Source organism: Malaclemys terrapin, chromosome 23 (assembly GCF_027887155.1).
Source record: "Malaclemys terrapin pileata isolate rMalTer1 chromosome 23, rMalTer1.hap1, whole genome shotgun sequence".
Classification (NCBI taxonomy): domain Eukaryota; kingdom Metazoa; phylum Chordata; order Testudines; family Emydidae; genus Malaclemys; species Malaclemys terrapin.
The window spans coordinates 10,809,030-10,830,179 of NC_071527.1; the positions used below are offsets into that span (position 1 = coordinate 10,809,030).

Genomic DNA, 21,150 nt, shown 5'->3' on the forward strand with positions numbered 1-21,150 from the left:
ACCTCAACTGAGGGAACCGCAGTCACGGTTTTACATCCACCAGGCAGCAGGCGCTAGGCTCACTACTGCTTCTTTTTGGGCCTTGCTTTAGGTCCTCGTCTGCTTCTGGCAACCCTTACTAGAGCGTAGATGGTAAGGTATTGCAGGCTGTTCCTCTACGTCTTCTTCTGGAGTCAAAATGGACTCGGCGTGGTCCTGAGGTGATTGGTTTGCTGGGGGGTGCCTTCTTACACTGCAAAGCATGTATGCACGCTGTGATGCCAGACAGTTTAACAGCCATCTGGACAGTAAGCAGTACCTGATGATTCTTTGATGTCCTTTAAGTCTCTTTACTTTTTCTTCCTTGACTCTGGCTATAACAATGACCTTCACACCTTATCTTTTCCTGATGCATACATTCCTTATTCACACAGATTGAGAATACAAACAGTAGTAATTTATATTGAGCAAAAAGGCATTGCAAATTAAACCTTGCTAAGTTTTACAATCAATAACCAAGACAATTTACATTGAGACCCAGGCCTTCAATGTTCCTCTAATCTACTTAACATAGACACAATAGAGAATCCTGTTTCTTACTTACTAAACCTTAAAACAAAGAAATGTATATTTAACTAGAGGCCTACTCTGTAATACATATAGGAAACCATAGTAGACATTATAACTTATTCTAAAACAACAGGGTGACCACAATCAGTCATAAGGATTGTTCTGGTCTGTCATTCCTTTCTGCTATTCAAAAAGGGTGGCTGACAGGGATGAAATCAAATCATACATTAATTCTTATGGGACATTATAAAATCCTGCTCCTACATAACCCCCTTTTGACACTAAGATTATTAATCGCCAGTGTCACTTCTTATTTAGTCCACGTAATAGAAAATACTGGGAGGTGATTTGGGCCTGTGGCTCTAGCTTCGCATACATTTGTTTTATCCAACAGCACATTTCAAACATTCCAATTAACCCACATACAATTTAAAATCAAAAACAATTAGGGTTAGTAACATTAGTATGCCAGTAGTTGTGGGAGACCATTCAGAAAATATATTATACCAATGGTAAGCTGTTATGTCTTTCTGCAGTGGCAATTCTGAGCATGTATAATATGATTGGTTCAGTTTTCCACATTGCTCTTTTTGTTTGTTTTAGGAACTAAGTTACCTTTTTACCTTTTGTAAACACAGTACTTGCATTACACTTACATTTGTCTATTGGAAGGTTGCTAACACTTCCATTCTTTTAAAACACTTCCCCCCCCCCCCCCCCCCCAAGAATTAACACATACACATAGCCCATTATACAGTACTTTGGTCTTATTATTCATTTTATCCCACATACAGGATTCTAGTGAGATGTCTTTACTACAGGGCTTTGGAGCAACAGGCATGGATAAGCATACCCACTTTTATTTGTTTCTTATTAGGTTGTCCTGTAGCTGATATTAGCTTTTTCTGAAAGACAAAAATAACATTTTTCTACCCCTTTTGGGGTGGCATTCATTATTGCTTAAAATATTCCTTTCTTTTACAAATACCCTTGCTGATTGCAGGCAAAACAAGAGGAATTACCTCCATATTTTCCTGTGTTTTTGTTCTATAGGCAGGCCAGGTTTTAATGGCTTCTATCTTTTAAGAGTTATGGGGAAATTATCCCACTGTTCAGTCATTAAATCCATGAAGTGGTGTACCTCAGTTTTCCCTTTACAGCAGACCAAGGTTACAATGTCTTTCCTGCTGGATTAAGCTTTAAGTTTGTTCAGAGGTAACAGCTGAAAAGCATTATTACCATAAAGGATTTTTTTTTTTTTCAAAAATCATACACACTATACGTTGTTACAGGGGTACTTATTAACATTAAATTTATTTCAATTAAAGGTATCTTGTTATACCGTGCCTTTTATTTAGACAATTTGTTTGCTGACCAGGTATGTTCTTTATCTGCAACTTCTTTGTGCTGGCAGTTCTCTCACTTTCTTTATCAGTTAGATAATTTGCATCCACACAGGCTTGGCTTTTGGATTTAAAACCATTAGCAGAGCTCAGAGACTTTGTCTTAAAAGGAACACAATTAACTTTTACCAGAGTTTTGATGACTTTTAACTTTTGCTTCCAAAACACACACAGATCTGAAAAAGAAAACACAGTCTATTGTGGCTCCTTTGGAGCCCTAGTAGGATTTTAAATAAGTAGCATGTTTCGTTTGCATTTTTTTTACCCCCTCTATAATATACACTGCACACGTCTGCACATTCCTTCTATACTTTAACTTTTAAAACATTCGCCATATTCATTTTTACATAGGGTGTAACTGTTTCTTTTGTTCTTACAGAGTTTTATGTACCCTTATCAAAGAGACAGTCTGATTACACAGAGCCATTTTAAGGCTCAGTGTTTCTAACATTGCTTCTTTTTGTTTTGTGCACCTCACCCCGGCTGTTGCTTCAGAGGGCCACTGTCTTTACTCTTTTCCTACAGCTTTCATTTGCTATTTTGTTACAAAAAACAAACAAACAAACAGAATCCAGAATCTCTCCCTATTTTTCTGATTTTGACTGTCCTGCTGCAGTCATGACTTGGTCTTTATTTGAAAACATTTAAATTTTGTAAAGAATCAAGTTACCCCTTAAGGGTTAAATACCAAATCTCAAAGCCAACCAACTCTGATTACCTGTGTCTGGCAAAAAGGTCTGTCAGTTTTGCAACTTTGAATTAAAGAGTCAAATGGATTTTTTAGTGGCATTATAAACAAAACAAAACCAATTTATCTTAAACCTACAAAACAGGAGTTTTACAAACCTCACCTATTCCCACAGACACAGATACATACACATTTTCTCTCCCTTCACATCCCTCTTACACTGCTTTGTTTTTACATAGCTGTACATAGATTACATCACCTTTATACATTTGGGGCAGTTAAGTTCCAATAGAACCCCTCCCCCCCTATGTTCTTTTAGTAAATTTGACTCAATTGTCCATAGTCAAATGATTTTAATTAGATAGTCTCTTTACCTGGATTATTTACAGACATTCCTCTGGAAAAGGGCCCATTTTTCCTTTAGAATGGCTGCAAAGAAACCAAGAATTCTTTTAACAAGATTCTTTTTAACATTTTCACAAAGTTTAACTGTTTAATTCTCTCCAGCCTCTGCAGAGTTAACTTTTCACTCTCTTTCCTTAAATCACTTGTTTATTTCCCAAAATGACACCGTTATCAACTCAGATTTCACCATTGTAAGTATTGTTCCAGGGGTTCATGTTTGCACTTACTCCTGACACTGTGCCCTTAGGGTTTCCAACCTGGTTTTTTTTTTTTAGTTTCTTTATCTGTTGCTTGCCTGCTTGTCTGGGCCCGATCCTGCTTTTTCCAATGAACCATTTTTGTGAGTGATATTGTGGTCATTTCACAATTTTGAAAGAAATGCTTAAGGAAAGGGCCCAGGAAGGGTGGGGGCTAGTTGAGGAGCCCACCCTCCTTGCTGAATTGGTAATAGAACACTAAAGAATCAGTTTCTGAGGCAGACAACGAAGGGGAACAGAACAAGGGGCATTTTATCCTTTTTACAATGAGAGGGGAGTATGAAGGGAGTTGGAATCGATCCGGGGTTGTTGGTTTTTTTTGTTTTGTTTTTTTTGTCAGAGAACAGGGTGAAGGGGAGCGCTCAGTCTGGTGGTGGGAGAGGAGGCTTTTAATAAAGCTTTTAATTTATTATTTGAATATTTGAGAGAGGCAAGTTTTGATTTTGTCCACCTACGATTTGCCTCTTCCCACCACTGCATGAAACAATTAACCTCTCCTTTAGCCAATTTAGTTTTAGGCTGTCCGAGTTTGTTTTTTTTAAGATGTCCACTCGGTCCTTGTTCCAAGGTTTTAACAGTGGCCACTGAGTTTTGGGATCTCCCTGAGTTAGCCTAGACCATTTTTCCAGAAATTTACAGGAGTCCGGACGCTTCCTAAAACTGAGCCGGCGTTCCTTTAGGGAACTGTCCCGACTTAGACGTCTGGTTACCAATACAGGAGGACTTTACACACACCAATCACACAAGAAGGAAATTTGGGTTTGTCAGAGCGATGCCCGGTGCAACACAGAAAAGGAGCCCACAGGCTACTGACTCAATCGCCCTTACTTTCACACCAAGGGTTTTACCCAAGGTGTGGTGCAGCTGCGATTGTGCAGATTTCACTCACTCAGACCGCGGGGACAGGAACCCCTTGGTCGGCCGATCCCCGGACGGAGATGGCACCCAGACTCAAACACTCCACAGGAGGACGGATAGACACAGAGACAGGACAGTCCTCAGTCCGGACAAAACACAGAAATAATTACCTGACCAGATTCCTGATGCCAGATCCCAGGATCCCTACCAGAACAGAGTGGGAACCAACAGGTTCGATGGCGTAGACCTCACTGTGGTCGTGCACCCTTCCGTTCAGGAGGAGGACCGCTCGGGCCAAATGCCCAGGTGCCGGCTACCACGGTCGACCTACAAAAACGGTCAGGAATCACACAGCCCCAGTGAAGACGGTTGCCATCTCGGTGGAACCTCCAAATTGTCAAAGTTAGACTCAGGACTCATAGTTTGTCAGACCACTCTGTTTTATTAGCACAGCGCTCTGCTAATACATTCAGATAATGTGAACCTCCATGCAAGATTCAAACAGTCTTATTTATACAGATAAAAGGGTGCGAACTAAACAAAGGGACAGAGAGAGCAAAATTGTAAAATATGCATGGAGCACAATATGCATATCCTGCTTCCTTGTTAACTCTTATCAATCTAAGACTAATGCTTCACCAATTGCCCTTAAGTGGCAAGTTAAGCAGTTAATGTCTGCTTTCCTGCCCCCCTGGCTTGCAGCATTTCTCATTTCTACTTAAAGGTACATACAGCATTCTTTAATTCATTCTATTTCTTTAATATAATTCATTTCACTTTCACGCCACCTAATTAGTGGAGTCGCGCAGGCATGGCTCCACTAATTATGTGCCTGGACCCTGGAGAAGATGCACATGTAAGGGGAGGTGGTGGTGGTGGGGGGAATAGAGGGTAAGTTGGAGGGGGCAGTGGTGTGAGAAGAGGGGGTGGGGGTAATTTGGGACATGCGGGGCTACGGCGGCCAGAGAAAGAGGCTCCACGGCTGCGGCTGCTGGGAGAGACCCCCTTCCTTCCCAGCTTCAGCTCTGTGGCTGCTGTGGCAGGGGAGAGAACGCCCCCTCCTTTCCAGCCCGAGCTCAGGGGCCGCTGCAGTGGGGGAGAGAAGGCACATCCATCGCATTAGAAAGGTTCAGACTACTGATATTAAAATATGAGTTGTGTGCTTTTATGTGTAGAACAAAAAAAGTTAATTATTATTCAGGGTTTTTTTTATATCGCACTTTGATCCAAAGCCCTTTACAATAGTTAGCTAACGGTACAAACAACATTTGGAAAGATCATTAAGTGGTCTGCCGAGACCCTCAGCAATTTTCGAGTGGTCCGCGGGGAAAAAAGGTTTGAGAGCCACTGCTCTAATTGATCAGCAACGTTACAACAAAACAATGTTAACCAGGACGACTTTAAGTGAGGAGTTACTGGATATTGGCTTACAAGGCAGCTGGGCGGCGCGGGGGGGGGGGGGGAGGAGGGACTTGGACCGTTCTGGGCACCACCAAAAATTATAGAATCCTGCCGCTCCTGAGTGGAGGAACAGAGCAGGGGAGAATCAGGCCATACCTGACTGCGGGTGAGGGTCACCGCGGTGAGGAAGAGCAGGTTGGCCAGGAAGAGGCAAAGGCAGAGCTGCAGGTGGATGGAAGTGCTGATGTTGCGGATGGAGCAACACAGGAGGAAGGTGAGGATGGTGAAGAGGAGGCACAGCAGGGAGAGGGTCAGTCCCACATAGGTGACGATGGTCAGTGGGTAACTCTCCTGTAACACAGCAAAGGGAGAACCACCAGTGACCCCAGACCCCTCGGCCCTGAGATCCAGAAGTTCCTTCCTACTTAGACTTTACACCAGAAAAGCCACCAATGGCTCAGGGTCCAGCCCTTTGAGCTGAGTCTGAGAGTGAGACACTTCCACTGCGGTGGGACCCATAAGGAGAACGAAGCTGGAGGGATGGTCACAGCTGCAGGTGGTGTGAGTGCTCTTTGTGTGCAGAATGGTGCAGCCAGCTGGAGACCAGGTGCCTTTCCCAGCGATGAATTTCCAGTGGATGCAGAGAGCCTCTTCCTTGGCTGTCTTTGCCTGGAAACACAATAACACCATCATCATCCTCATGAGATCACTGAGACAATGTTGTTTCTGTTATTGTGGGTCTATATCCCATGCAGTTAGAAACCCAAGGCCACGTAGTGCCCCATGGCTCTCCCCACGTGGCACCCAGTGCCTATGGGTCATTTTATGATGACGGTGGAGAGAGAACTCAGATCCCAGAGCTCTAAAAGCAAAGGCCCTGCTACCTGAGAGCCCTTGTTATCTAGCAGCACTACAGGGCATGTGGCACATGGCCGAGCCTTTCTCATTCCATCCAGCAGAGGGAAATGGTACAACTGCCTCCCCCAGCTCATTTCTGTATCAAAGAAAGCACTGTTTCATGCTGATTCCCTGAACCCCATGAGCTATAGGAAGCAGCTTTCTCATTAGTCTGGATTGGGTGAGCCAGGCAGAGCTGTTACCCCAGAGCACTTTCCGCAATGAATCATAATCCAGTGTGACATAGTGCGAACCCTCATAACCTTCCCCACTAAAACAGCCCCAGTGCATCAGAAATAAGGAGGTATCTCCGATTTTCAGACCCAGTGGGAACCCAGAAAGGCAGCACAACCCAAACGCTCAGCAGGTGAGCCCCCAACAGGGAGCAAAGTGAGGGGATCTCCACAGACCTCTATCATATACAAATAAGGGTAGCATAAAATTTCTCCTGGGCAGCTGTACCATATGCCATGTTCATTTTGAACCAGAAGTACAGACCTCAGGATTTTGGAAGGACACATTTTTTCTTTTGGATGCTTGAAAACCAGGGAGGTTTTTTTTTTTTTTAAAGGACACTTTTTTTTTTTAAGCTGAGAGCAGCTGGAGGTTTTTTTCTTTGCCTAAGGGCAGAGTAGTTAAGTTAAGCAAGGGAATTCACAAGCTGGGTTTTGTTTTTTTTGTTTTTTGTTTTTTTGTTTTTTCTAGCTCTCAGGCTAGGTTAGGCTAAGAGCAGGAAGGTTAGCAAAGATGACAGAAAGTGAGGTCCAGAAGAAACTGGAATTAGCCAGATTGGAGGCTGAAGAAAAACAGAAGGACCATGGAAGACAAATGGACTTAGAGCACTTGGAGTTGGAAGTGGAGGAAAGAAAAGAGGCAAAACGCTTGGAGACGGAGGCAAAACACTTGGAGATGGAAATGGAGGCGAAGTGCTTGGAGGCAGAGGCGAAATGCTTGGAGACGGAGTTAGAGCCTAAGTGCTTAGAGCTGGAAAGGGCTAAGCTGAGTCTACCAGATAACCGTAACAGTCCTTCTCCAGGTACCACTCCCCATTCCAAGAAATTCCCTACATACAAGGTAGGCGATGATACAGAGGCCTTCTTAGAAAATTTTCAAAGGGCCTGCCTTGGCTACAGCATCTCTACACACCGGTACATGGTGGAGCTGAGGCCGCAGCTCAGTGGACCCTTAGCAGAGGTGGCAGCTGAAATGCCTAAAGAACACATGAACAACTACGAGCTTATTTTTAAAAAGGCCAGAATTAGAATGGGGCTAACACCCGAGCATGCCTGTCGGTGGTTCAGAACCCTAAAGTGGAAACCAAACGTGGCATTTTCTTGGCATGCCTACCACACTGTAAAAAATTGGGATGCCTGGAAATCAGGAGCAAGTGTTAAATCTCTGGAAGATCTGTCTCTCCTAATGCAAATGGAGCAGTTCAAGGACTGGTCAGGAATGTGGACTTTTGCAGTCTATGCTGATTATCCCATTCCCATGTGGCTGGGAGAAGACTTGACCAACCATGTGAAGCTAGCCAAGAGGGTGGGAATGGTCAACCGCAGCCAGGCTAAGCAAACCTTCACACCTAGCTCCATTCCTGCGCCTTCTACAAGGGCCCCGTCTGTGTTACCAGAGACCCAGACTGAGGTGGTGGAACCGGATGCCCTGCCAACGACTGCAACAGCAATAGTGACTCCAGTCCCAAAGACCCAACCAGAACCAGTCCCAGAACTGGAACAGGCAGAGCAACCAGCACCAGAACCATTGCCAGCACTGAAACCAGTGCTTGTAACCCTGTTTGCAACTCCAACACCAGAGGGCACCAGCGAGCCTGCACAGGCAGCCGAGCTAAACCTGCACAAGAGGCTTCAGATGGCGCCTGAAATCCAACATAGTGCACCAGTGGAGAGCGGTTCACAGTCAATGAAAACAAGCCCATCACCTACATCGCTTCCAGAGGGACTAAGCCCAAGTCCACAATCTAGTGGGGAACTGATGTCTCCAGCATCAAGGGAACAGTTCCAAACCAAGCAGGAAGCAGATAAAAGCCTCCAGGCTAAGTACCAGGTAAAGCTCTTAAACTTAGCCCACGATCATCCTAGTGGCCATGCTGGGATGAACAGGACCAAAGACTGTATGGGAAGGTCATTCCACTGGGAGGGAATGGGCAAGGATGTTTCTACCTATGTCCGGTCTTGTGAGGTGTGCCAAAGATGGGAAAACCCCAAGACCTAGTCAAAGCCCCTCTTCAGCCACTACCCATAACTGAAGTCCCATTTCAGCGACTAGCTGTGGATATTCTGGGTCCTTTCCCTAAAAAGACACCCAGAGGAAAGCAGTACATACTGACTTTCATGGATTTTTCCACCCGATGGCAACACCAGGGCTAAAAGTGTGTGCCAGGCATTAACAGTCATTTTTGCCAGGGTAGGTTGGCTCTCTGACATCCTTGCGGATTAGGAACTAATTTCCTGGCAGGGACCATGAAAAGTCTTTGGGAAGCTCATGGGGTGAACCACTTGGTTGCCACCCCTTACCACCATCAAACAAATGGCCTGGTGGCAGGGCCGGCTCCAGCTTTTTTGCCGCCCAATTCAAGGGGGGGGAGGTTAACCCCACCTCCTTGCATCTACGTCGGTTCTACTACCTCCCCGGTAGTCAGGGCCGTATGGCCCAATGGCCAGAGTCCCTCTAAAGCCTTTTCCCCTGGTGGGATAGCGTGGCCTTGGGGCCAGAGTGATGTAGTGCACTCCTAAAGCAGCATGGCCCAATGGCCAGTCTCTCTCCAAACTCTCTTCCCCTCGTAGGATTGTGCAGCCCAGTGGCCAGAGTTCCTCTATCTCCTTGAGGTAAAAGAGGGGTTGGTGAACTATCTTGTCACCCCAAAACAAGGGGGGGGGTAGAGACCCCCGGTAGGGGAGACCAGACCCACCCACCTTCACCGGGCTCCAACGCAGGGCCCTGTCAGTGACGGCGTGATCCACCACGGGTCAGCGGGGAATCCTACCGCAACACGTTGCCTCAGAGTGGTGGGAGATACCACTCCCTTCCCTTCCCTGGGTCACTTCCTATCAGTTCTCTAATCGTAGCAGTCCCTGTGGCATCAGAGTCTCCAGGTTCTTCAGCACCCGGCGCTCCCTGAGGTTCCAACAGCTGCCGGCCTCCGGTCCCGGTCCCCGGCTCCTTAGCTGTCCCTGGTAAGGGTCACAACTGCTCCTGGGCTGGAGCCCCCGCTGGGTATCCTCCTTTCTCAGCCGCCAGCCCTGACTGAGCAGCTCTGCAGGCTTTTATACTTGACTCCCGGTTGGAGCAACCAGCCACTGCATCAAATATCCACAACACCAGTGCTGCTGGGGAAGAACTAGTTGCAGTACGTGGTCTGTGTTGTGTGTGGACGTGTAGCTCAGCCTATGCTGGGAGCCTCACTAGCCCTTGCAGTCTGGGCTTGGCCTCCTGCATCAGCTCAGTGTTTTGGCTCAGACAGCCTCTGCGCTGAGCCTGAGTTGAACTTCCCCAGGTTGGACATAGAACACTTCTGAAGAGCTTCCTCGTTCTCGTTAATCTAGTTCTGGGCATGACGCTACGCCCGAGTGGGTGGAAGTTCATCATATAGGGCCAGATCCTGAGTTGGTGTAAATGGGTGTGTTGACTTCAATGGAGCTTTGCCCATCTAACCAACTGGGGATCTGACCTCATTGACTCTAATGGAGCGATGCTGGTTTACACCAGCTGGGGATCTGGCACATTGACTGACTGCTTCTTGAAGGTGACAGTTGCAGATTTGAGCTATAACCATAGCTGAGATACGGACAACACCTCACTGATAAGTAGCCACACTGTCATCTGGATGAAGGTCTGGGTTTTTATTAAGATATGTTACTTTCCAGAAAGTGTATTCCTGGGTTTAGGAGAGTATATAAGTGACCTAAGAATTATATTTGTACTACCTTAGGAAGAATAGTTACCAGGTTAATTAAAGACACCAAGACACTGAAATCTCAGTCCATTCTGATAGTAAGCAACTGCTCAATATGGGCACTACGTATGTTCTGTTGGGGCCAGGACTGAAATAGTTCTGGGCCCTCTGCACTGTGGTAAATGTCACCCATGAGGAATAAGTTACTTGGGGAAGCAAATGATTATGAGGTGCCCAGGCTGGGCAGTGTGGCGGGACAGCAGAAAGTGTGAGCAAGGCATGGTGGGAAGATAGCTCTTTCTTGTCTGCAAAACTTTTGGCTGATATGATGTCATGTAACAAGATGTACATCAGGTTGGCTTCCTGTGTTGTTTTTCTGAGATAAGGGATCTGCAAAGCTCAGAATCCTCAGTGCTCATCCTTTCCTGACAGCCTCTGAGCCCCCATGGGAAGCCAAGGTGACGGGAATCTGTCCAGTGAGTGGAATGAAGTCAGTGGGATGAATTCAGGGGTGGATTAGGAGAGTCCAGGACGGTTTAAGTTGATGTAACTTGCAATTACCTCTGGTCCCTCCAATACGAATGTTCAACCAAATGAGATGTTGTCCTGACAGTGAAACTCCCTTAGATTCCCCGGGCTAGATTCTCTGGTGTGTCTGTGCCAAGAGGAATTGTTCATAGAGTCTCGGATTTTAAGGCCAAAAAGGATCATTAGATCATCAAGTCTCCTCTCCTGTGTAACACAGACCATAGAATTTAATCCAGTTACCCTGTATTGAGCCCAGTAAGGGATGCTTGACTAAAGCATCTTCCAGAGAGGCAGCCAGTCTGGATTTGAAGACTCAGGAGCTGGAGAATTCCCCTCTTGATCTTCATTTTGATATGCTAAACAGGTTGAGCTCTTTGAGTCTCTCACTGTCAGCATTTTTTTCAGCTCTTGAATCATTTTTGTAGCTCTTTTCTGCACCCTTTCCAATTGTTCAACATCCTTTTCCGAATGTGGACCCTAGAACTGGAGGCAGTATTCCAGTTTGGGTCTCATCAATGCCATATGCAAAGGTGAAATCACCTCCCTGCTCCTACTCACTATTGGGATCACTGCTCAACCTGTTGGTTGGGAGTGAGCTCCTGTGGTACTTACTCCTTGTGATGTGGCCAGCCCTGGAGCAGGAATTGTTTTACTGCCTGTTTGCTCCGTTTCTAGGTGCTGCTTTTTTTTTTTTATGTTAAACACATAGACAGACCATGGCCACCAGTTTTTATGTACTGCATGTTGGGTAATAACAGGAGAGGACTCCATGCTTGTAAAACTAAACTCCTTTTTTTATCAAGACAACTATTTTAGATGTGTGAGCACCATAGCTAGAATTCAAGCCATGTGCACACAGACTGACTTCCAGGTGCCTCCTCCAAACTCCTCCCCTCGGCAATCTATGTTCCTCCCTCCAAGTTCTATGTGTTTGCTAGAGAGTGTGCGAGGTTCTGAGTGTCCCCTGGGAAACACGGCGTTCCCTTCACTCAGAAGGAATTGAGGTTGCTCACCAGTGCCTCCTGGAGGTGATTGGTTGCTGCCAACTCAGATGGGCAGAATGGTTACACAGATGTGACTCTTCTTGCATCAGTTCACAACCCTTTTGATTCAGGAGCTTTCGGGAGAGTGAGAACATGATCTCAGCAAAGTCAATGGAAAGCAGAAGTGTCCACAGTGAGAGGAGAAAGGGGCCCAATGTGATGCTGTGTCCATTGGCACCTGATGATAGCAGACACCATCCCTGGTGATGGGGCAAAGCGAGGGTCCCTCAGGTCCCCATCCCTGTTCTCCAGCCCCACAGAGACTCCTGACCTGAGGGGTTGGTTCATGATAGACTGGAGGGATCTCTGCTCTGACCAGGGTCATTCATCAACATGGATTTCATCCCGTCACACCCTGCAGTCCCCCTCCCTCCAACTGCAGCAGCAGAAAGAGGCTGACACCTGCCCGGGAGCCCAGGATCCTGAATCCCAAAGCCGTGTCCCCCCAGGCATCCTGCCTTCTGCAAAAACCCTCGGCACTGGCTCCACCTCCCCTGGCTTCCCAGCGGGTTTCACTGTCTCCAGTTCAGGGGAAAGCCCCTCTGGGTCCTTTAGAACTGACTTCTCAGGGCCCCGGACACCTGGGTTCCATGTCCCAGGTCAGTGCAGCTGGATTATAAAGGGGAATGTCTTTGTGCTTGGAAATGACTGGAGTCCCCTCATGTGTGCAGACCCTTCGCAAAGTGCCACAATGTCACTGGAAGTTCCCACTGTGCCTGTGTAGATGGATAAAAGCCTGATCCCATGAAAGGGAATTTCATGGATGCGAATGAGAACACCTGTCAGGGTGAGGACCTCCCATCCCTCCCTGCGCCTGGCTACCCTTAGTTAACTTTTTTGTTTGTTTGATTTGCTGAAAAATTCTGTGGGAATAACCCCATTTTTGGACCAGTTCTGCTCTGCTCCCGACCAAGGTCTCACTGACAGTTTTATCCCTTTTCTCATTGCAGATATTGACAAGTGTCAACAAAATGACTCCCTCTGTGAACCACATGGGAGATGCATCAACACTCCTGGGAATGACACTTATAAATGTCACTTGGGATTTGGGAGGAATCACAAGGATATTTTCTAACTATGCATAGGTAGGATGGATGGGATCATTGTTAAATTTAACAGTGATCCCACCACTCATGTCCTCAAGGTGAGGAGAGATACCAGAGTCCACTTGGCAGTTTCTAGGCAGCCTGATAGCAAAGTCCTGGGATGGAGAGCTCATTCTGGGGTATGGGCTGATGTCCCCCTCTCATGTCTGTCCACCAGCAGTATAACAACCTACTGCTGCTTCTAGCTAATGAAACTACTCCTTTAACTTACATGGTCAAGGCCTGCGCTGTGGTGCTGAAAGTCTGGGATCAAAACACTGCTGATGGCAACTCCATGGTCAGGGATTCAAAACAGCTTCTCAATGGGGCGTCTCTCATTTCCCTTCCCAGATTTTAATGAATGCAGCAGATCCCCAGCCATCTGCGGGCCGGGAGCCCGATGCATCAACATCGTTGCAGGGTCACTGGTGTGAGTGCCCAACTGGTCGCATCCCCTCCACCAGAATCGGGACCTGGGTACAGAACAAAGCCACATGTGAAGGTGAGTTCTCCCCCAGCAGGCAGAGGTGTCTGTATCCAGCAGGGGTAGATGGAAACACATCAAGAGGTCTATGAAGCTGACTTGCAGGCATGGTAGGAGGATGGGGTAAGAATTAGTTTCTCCCGCCCTCCCAGACAGGGTGCTCTCTAGCACTGATGCACAGGCTCAAGGCCAGCAGCTCCCCTGTGTTTGTAGGGGTATGCCTTAAATTCCTCCGGTCACCTTGTGAAACACTCTGAGCAGCTGAAGGGAGGCAGAAACCCAGGGTCATTAGAGGGACCAAAGGAACTGGAGCAGGGAAAGGGAGATAGGGGAGTGTCAATGGAGGGAGAGAAAGGCAGGGGGGGAGGGGGAGGAAGGGAGAGGAGTTTTGCAGCAGGCACTTACTAGACTATAGTAGCTATCGGCAGCACAGGACTGGCATGGAGTCAGAGGGCAGCCTTCATGGTTGGGAAGATAAGGGGATTTTCCCCCCAATGTGATCTGATGTAAAAGCTCTAATGTCTGTGCCTCTCTTTCCATTGCTCCAATGCCCATCTTTAACTGCAGCCCTGAGTTTGCGGGAGTCATAGAGAGGTGCAGGAACTTCTCTCTGGAGGTACCTTTGAACTGATCATTCATTTGTTGGGTGTTTTGCTCGGTGTTTCTACCAATACTATGGAAATGTCTGGACTAAAAGCTTTGGTGTTTGTATTACGGAAGTGCCTAGAAGCACCAGCTAAGATCAGCTCCCCGTTGTGCTAGGCCCTCCCAAAGACTGAGTCACAGACACTTCTTCTCCTCGAGCGCTTGCAAACCAAATAGAGGAAGGATGATTACCCTTGCTTTGATTGAGAGGAAACTGAGGTGCAGAGAGATTATGGGATCTACCCAGGGGAACCCAGAGTCAACAGCAGAGCCAGGAGCTGGACCCAGATCTCCTGAGTCCCAGTCCTGTGCCTTACCCACAAAGCCATTGTCCTTCAGCATGGGCCAAACCCAACATCAGAAACTTAAGAGTTTAAAAAGGAACCTCACAAAACTGTTGTAATTATTTAAAAAAAAACAGGAAGCACCAGAAACCCAGGAAATTCAGAACTACGCCTAAACTAAAAGAAAACTACTTGCCTGAAAGATCAGAAATGCACAGTTCAGGCACCAAGAACCTTAACTCTGCCCTTCCAGTGATGCCAAATCACCAATCGTGCCTTTTTGTTTGTACCTTTCATAGCTGGGGCACAATCCTGAAAGGCTTTGTGCATATGCTTAGGGTTGGCAGGATCAGGCCTCTGTATGTGTCTATGCCAAATGGCATAGGGAGACATCTGCCTCAGTGCTGGGTTGCCCTCTGGTGCTTGCAGAAGTCACCCATTGTGCTGGGTCTCTCTGCAGGGAGAGATGAGCAGCAGCTGCTGCGGGGTTTACTCTTTCATGAATTCAACTGTAGAGATTTTGACATCCATGTGCGGAGACGGGAGTGAGGCGTTATCATTGCAGATGAGAGGGTCTGCCCTGGGTGTGCCCCAGAGCCCATTGGATGCACCCCACAGCCCACTGCCCCCTTAGCTCATGTCAGCGTCTCACAGCAGGAGGATGTGTAGATAGATACTCGTCAGAAAATATCGATGCCGTCCACTGGGGATGTGTGCGTGCACACTCCAGTGGGGAGTGCACATTTGCGTGAAGCACCCTGAGCTGGGAAAGGCCAGTCTGACCCCCAATGTCCCTAAGTGATGTCACTGTCCCCACATGAGATGTGGCACCGGAGCCCCTAGACTCCTCACTCACAAGGTGTGTGTTTCCCCATCACTAGGAAGCAACTCCCCCTTTCGACTCCCTCCTGAACAGCAGCTCCCTCTGGGCCGGTGCCAGCGAGGGAGAGGTGGCATCGGCTGTCACACTCCTGCTGACCACGCTGGCCACTGCGCTCCGATCTCCAGGGACGAAGACTCAGAACGGGAGGACAGGATCTATAGGTGAAGGGGCCGTGTGGCTCTCAGCTGCTGTGGGATAGAAGATTATACAGTGCATTCAATATAGACACAGAACAGCACCGCCCCCTGCCCCAGGAATTATAATCCAGCCCAGCCAGTGCCCTGAGGAGTATCAGCAAATACCAGAGGTTTTAAATACAGTATTGCACCCTGCCCCTAGGGGCAGCCATGCTGAGCCAGGCACTTCTCCCCCCATTCTGCCTCCTCCCCAAACTCCACACTCTACCAGCTGGGTGAGTGCAAAAGGGATGCAGAACCCCCAGGGAGACACAGCCAGAATGTGGGGAGGGGATACAGGGAGATGGGCCAAGGGGAGGCAGAGAGGGGGAGCTCCAAACCATCCCCTTCCCCAACAGGGAAGAACCCCAAAGACCTTCACACCCCAGGCAGAGTGGGAGAGGGGCAAGGATCTGGGCCAGAATGGGCGGATTCCCGGGGAAGTGGTTTCACAGTGGGAAGCTCTGTCATTTCCCCCCTCCCAGGTACTGAGACTTGGCTTGTCACAGGGAACTGCAGTGCGGACAGCGAGGCCATCAGGCTGAGAGCTCAGGAGGAGACGATGGACATTCACTGTGATACAGTCACCATGGCAACTGCACAAGGTACCATCCAGGGGATGGAGATGCCCAGGGACCAAACTGCAGCACAGAGCGATTCCCAGGCACCAAACCCCAGTCCTGGTTCTATCCTTGCTCTGTCCCCAGGCCAGGACCCTCGTCTCTGGCTCCAGCACTAGTGTGGACCTTGCTGACTGAGCCAGTGGTTCTCAGGCTGTCGGCCATGGGACTGTGCAGACACTTTCATTTCTGGTTGTCTCACAGAGGTGAGGGCTCAGAGGAGAGATGGCTCAGCAGAGGGGCTCTGTGGTATGAAGTGGGCCCAGAGAATGGAAAGGGGAGGGAATTCTTAGCCCAGCTAAACCCCAGGCTGGAGATGAGCATCTTCCTGGGCAGGAACCAAAATAACATTTTCCCTCAACTCCCACATTCGGGCTGATATGACTTAACTGAGTTTGTCTCCATGCAGGGCCGGCTCCAGGCACCAGCCGGGCAAGCTGGTGCTTGGGGCGGCAGACTGTACGAGGCGGCATTCCGCCCAATCCTAGGGCGGCACGGCCACTTTTTTGTTGTTGTTGTTGTTGTTTTGTTCCGCTCCAGTCGCCCTGTAGGGGGTGGCGCAGAGGAGGGGAGCACCCTGCAGCAAGCCCGGTAGAGCAGCCCACGTCCTTCCCTCCCAGCCGACCAGAGCGACGCAGAGCCCTCCCGGCAGGCGGCGCGGCGGTTGGGGCCGCGTGGCAGCGCCCCGCTGAAGCCCTAGCCGCCCCCCTTCGCTCTCTCCCCCGCTCCCTCCCCTTCCCCCCCCCTGCAGCGCAGGGAGTCCCCCTGCACCCTGGCTCCAGCCGCGCCACAGGTTTGTTTGGTTTTTTTTTTGCTTTGCCTTTCTGGCCGCCCCGTTTTTTTATTTTTTTATTTTATTGCTTGGGGCAGCCCAAAAGCCAGAGCCGGGCCTGTCTCCATGGCAAGTTACTGCTCTGCAAGCCAGGTTGTGACTCTCCAGCGCACCAGCTTGCGGCTCAGTAAAATCCCCTGGGAGCATTGCTGCAGTTCAGGGTGCTATAGCAGTGCCCTCAAGGGATGTTATTGCGCAGCAAGCTGGTGCACCATAGATTCTCCACCTCGCTTGCAGCACAGTAACTTGCAGTGTAGACAAGTCCTGATACTGCTCCTGAATCCTCCAGCACCAGGGAAAGCTCCTCCCAGGCCAACTCCTCTGCTTGTCTTCACTGAGAAAAGTTATGTGCTGCGTGGGGAGAGCCATGGGGCACTGTGTGGCCTTGGGTTTGTTACTGCATGTAATATAGACACACAATAACAGAAACAAGATCTTCGCGAGGATAATGATGGTGCTATTCTGTTTCCAGCAAAGGACAACCAAGGAAGAGGCTCTCTGCATCCACTGGAAACTCTTCGCTGGGAAAGACACCTGGTCTCCAGCCGGGTGCACCGCTCTGCACACAAACAGCACTCACACCACCTTCTCCCTAGCTTCGCTCTCCTTATGGGTCCCACCGCAGTGGAGGTGTCTCACTCTCAGACTCAACTCAAAGGGCTGGACCCTGAGCCATTGGTGGCTTTGCTGGGGTAATGTCTGAGTAGGAACCTCAGGATCTCAGGGCCAAGGGGGCTGGGCTGGACTCACTGGTGATTCTCCCTTTGCTGTGTTACAGGAGAGTTACCCACTGACCATCGTCACCTACGTGGGACTGACCCTCTCCCTGCTGTGCCTCCTCCTCGCCATCCTCACCTTCCTCCTGTGCCGCTCCATCCGCAACATCAGCACCTCCCTCCACCTGCAGCTCTGCCTCTGCCTCTTCCTGGCCAACCTGCTCTTCCTCACCGCGGTGACCTGCACCCGCAGTTGGGTACGGCCTGATTCTCCCCTGCTCTGTTCCTCCACTCTCAGCAGGGCTGGGGTGTGTAGCTTTGAACCCCTTTGTTCTCCCTGGATTCTGAGCTGTGCAGGACACGGGGAGGTTCCCGAGGGGGGATGTTTCCATCCCCTGTTAGGCCCCTTTACACTGGGCACAGTGGCCTCAGTCTCCCCACCCCAGGAGTGTAGCCAGTTCTATCCCTATGTCACGGGAGAGGAATTGAGGCATAAGGAGACTAAGTGACTTGCCCACTATCACCCAGAGAATCTGTGGCAGGGCTGGGAACAGAACCAGGATCCCCTGAGCCCTGCTCCCCTGCTCTAACCACTAATCTCTGCTCCTTTCCTGCATCAGCAATGTGCAGTCGCAGGGCCCTCCATAGACCGAGGAACCTGCCATCTCTGGCTCATGGAGCGCTATAACTGGATGTGCTAACAAGAATCCTGGTGTGACCCCCAGCCAGTCTCCTCCTTACACAGCATTTCCCTTCCCTGCCACCCTGTCCCTGCACTGAGATAATGTGCATCTTCTTCCTCCCTGCCTGTAGCTGCCAGTTCAGCCTGGAGAGAGGCTTTCATTGGAGTTTCCTGGGTCCACTCTGTGCCATAATCCTGGTGGGTACCTCACAGAACCACAGGGCCCCATTCTCCTCTCACCTCTGCAACCCCATTGATTTCAGAGCAGCCAGGAGGAGAACATGGCCCATAAAACACAGTGAAAGACTGTTAGGTCCCACATGGCTCATCTGCTTTGGCTAGTCCTGGGATTAGTCCCTGTGCTGTATCCCCAGGCCAGAGCCTTCACTCAGGCACAGCTGCCACAGAAACCAGTGGGAGCTTACCTTGAGGACAGCAAGAGTTTGGTCTAGTCCAGTTACTGACCCAAGGAATGAGGAAGGGAAGGGCTGCACCATGCAATGTTTGATGGGGGAAAGGCCCTACATTGGGTGGAGTGAAGATGACAAAGTCCATGCAGTTTCTTCCCCAGGTCCTGGGAAGGGGAGATTAGTTACAGCCTGAAAGTGGCAGGGAAGAGCCTAAAGATAGGCGCTGGAAACTCTGACTCAGATCCTACTCTCAGTTACACTGGTGTAAACTGACCCCAATGGAGGCGGGAGTCACTTCATTTTTAACTCTGAGCAGAATCTGGCCTCTGTGATCCCATTGATCCATCTCAGCCCTGGCTGTGCCAACAGCTCCATGCATGGGGAGGGACTGAGAGCTGCCAGAGGATATTACAGGAGAGGGGATGAGTGGTCCCTGGTTCTGCAGTGTTTGGATCGGTCCCCTGGGATCATTCTCTGCCTCAGATGGAGTCATCGGCCCCAGATGAAACGTTGTACAGGAAATATTTCCCGCTGCTTCCACAGATAAATGTGACGTTCCTGCCCTGACCCTGTGGATCTTGAGAAACAGACTCTCCTCCCTCAGCACAGATGTGTCCACTCTCAAAGACCACAAAGCAATCCTGGAGGGTCAGATGCCTTGGTTTGGAAGGTCCTTGGCCTGCGGAGGGAGTGAGAAATTGCAGGAGGGGAACAGCATATCTAGGATCCATGGGAACGAATTCCCAGTATGTTTGTATTGACAGTAACCCTGTCCCACACAGGAAAGCAGGGGTCGGTAGCTCCATCCCACTCTGCCCAGATCCTCCTACCCCATTGCTCTCCATAGGGCTATTGTAACGGGATCTCTCCATCTGCCTTTATCCAGGTTACTGACCTTTAAAGCAATCGCCCAGCTCTTCATTCAGGGCTGCACATGGAGCCTTGGTCTCCTCCAAGTTGGCCCAGCAGTCACGGTCATGGTGTATTTATTCACCATCGTCAATAGCCTGCAGGGAGCCTTCATCTTCCTGGTGCACTGTCTCCTCAATTGCCAGGTAACACCCATGCTTGTCATCACCCACCCAGCACCTTCACCGGCCTCGCGGTGGCCATGTCTGATCTTCTCAGCATTAGTTACATAGTCCAGTGTCTGTGTCCCTCACTCTCCAGGTGAGAGAGGAGTACAGGAGATGGATCAAGGGATTCCGAACGTCCAGCACGAAATCTCAGACATCTGATTATCCATGTCTGCTGTCCCCACCACCAGCACCAAGACGGCTAGAGGTCCTCTGCTTTGTTCCAGTACCAGCCTGTGAAACAGTCATCTCTAGCTGGGTCTCATTACTGCTATAATGGTGCTTTGTCCCCTGAGTGAGCCAGGATTTGTTATAAGCCAGCTGGGAATGTCATTAAGAGTGTTAGTCAATCCCATCCTGATTGAGGGGTATCCTACATGTCTTACGCACCGGCACCCAATGCTCCTTTCCTAGCAGCTCCACATTCCCTCCCCTTGTCTCCACTGAGAACTCCGGTGGTCACTGATTGTCGACTGTGTGGGTGTTGCTGGCACTTGCAATGTAATGATCTGGACGTATTGGATCAGGATTGTTTCCTGGGACTGAAACCTTGTCAGTCCAGATGGACCAGGCCCAGTGAGCAGTCAGCACTTTGAGGAATATCCTTTAGGTCCTTTACCCTTATTGAGTAAGGATCCGGGAGCTTCGGTTTTTGCCACCAATTTGTACATGACGCTCAGAGGTGCTTCAGACCCCATCATCATGTTGCTGCTTTTCTTTCCAGAAATGAAGAACATGGAGGAAAAGGGCAGATTCTTGTGTCTGGCACACCTCCCTGCTCCAGTCCAGCAGCAGACACTGAAGCCTTTGCATGGAAGACAAAATTCCTGCTTTATTGAAAACAGCTGATAGCTGCTACTTGTTGGTTTATCTGTGTATGAGGTGGGAGCCGGGGAAGAGAGAGGACTCTGTCTCTGCTGAGCATGATAAGCCCTCTTAGAACCCCACCAGAAGCTGGACCAGTCCACATTTCTGACAGGAGGTGCATGTGAGGGAACAGACAATTCCCTGGAGTGTTAGTAGCAGGTACAGATGGAGCACGTTCACCATCATCATCAGCTAATATGTCAGAGGAGTTAGTCATGTAAAAGGAGAGATGTTTTGTTGGAGGCAGGAGGACAGTTTTATCCACAGGTCAGTTAAAGCAGGATGCACAGCTCCTGAGCTTGGAGGAAATCCATGTACCCGTTAAGTTTGAATCTGATGAGGACGTCTGGTGAGGAGGCAGAACCTGGATCCACCACGAGGATGAGGCATGGCGCCAGGAGCACGTTTGCAATTGGGGAACCTTTTGCCCTTCACACGGATTGGCTCA

General features: G+C 49.2%; 1 protein-coding gene across 1 annotated transcript in view; it reads left to right on the forward strand.

Annotated features, from left to right (window-relative positions):
* Positions 1-20,257, forward strand: part of LOC128828455 (adhesion G protein-coupled receptor E3-like) — a 42,750-nt gene extending 22,493 nt beyond the window's left edge. The window contains 7 exon segments of the mRNA XM_054013153.1: positions 5,711-5,733; positions 17,730-17,919; positions 18,393-18,547; positions 19,303-19,318; positions 19,321-19,388; positions 19,641-19,814; positions 19,930-20,257. Coding sequence (XP_053869128.1) covers positions 5,711-5,733; positions 17,730-17,919; positions 18,393-18,547; positions 19,303-19,318; positions 19,321-19,388; positions 19,641-19,814; positions 19,930-20,112 — 809 coding nt within the window. The 3' untranslated portion in view covers positions 20,113-20,257.
* The last annotated feature ends 893 nt before the right edge of the window (positions 20,258-21,150 follow it).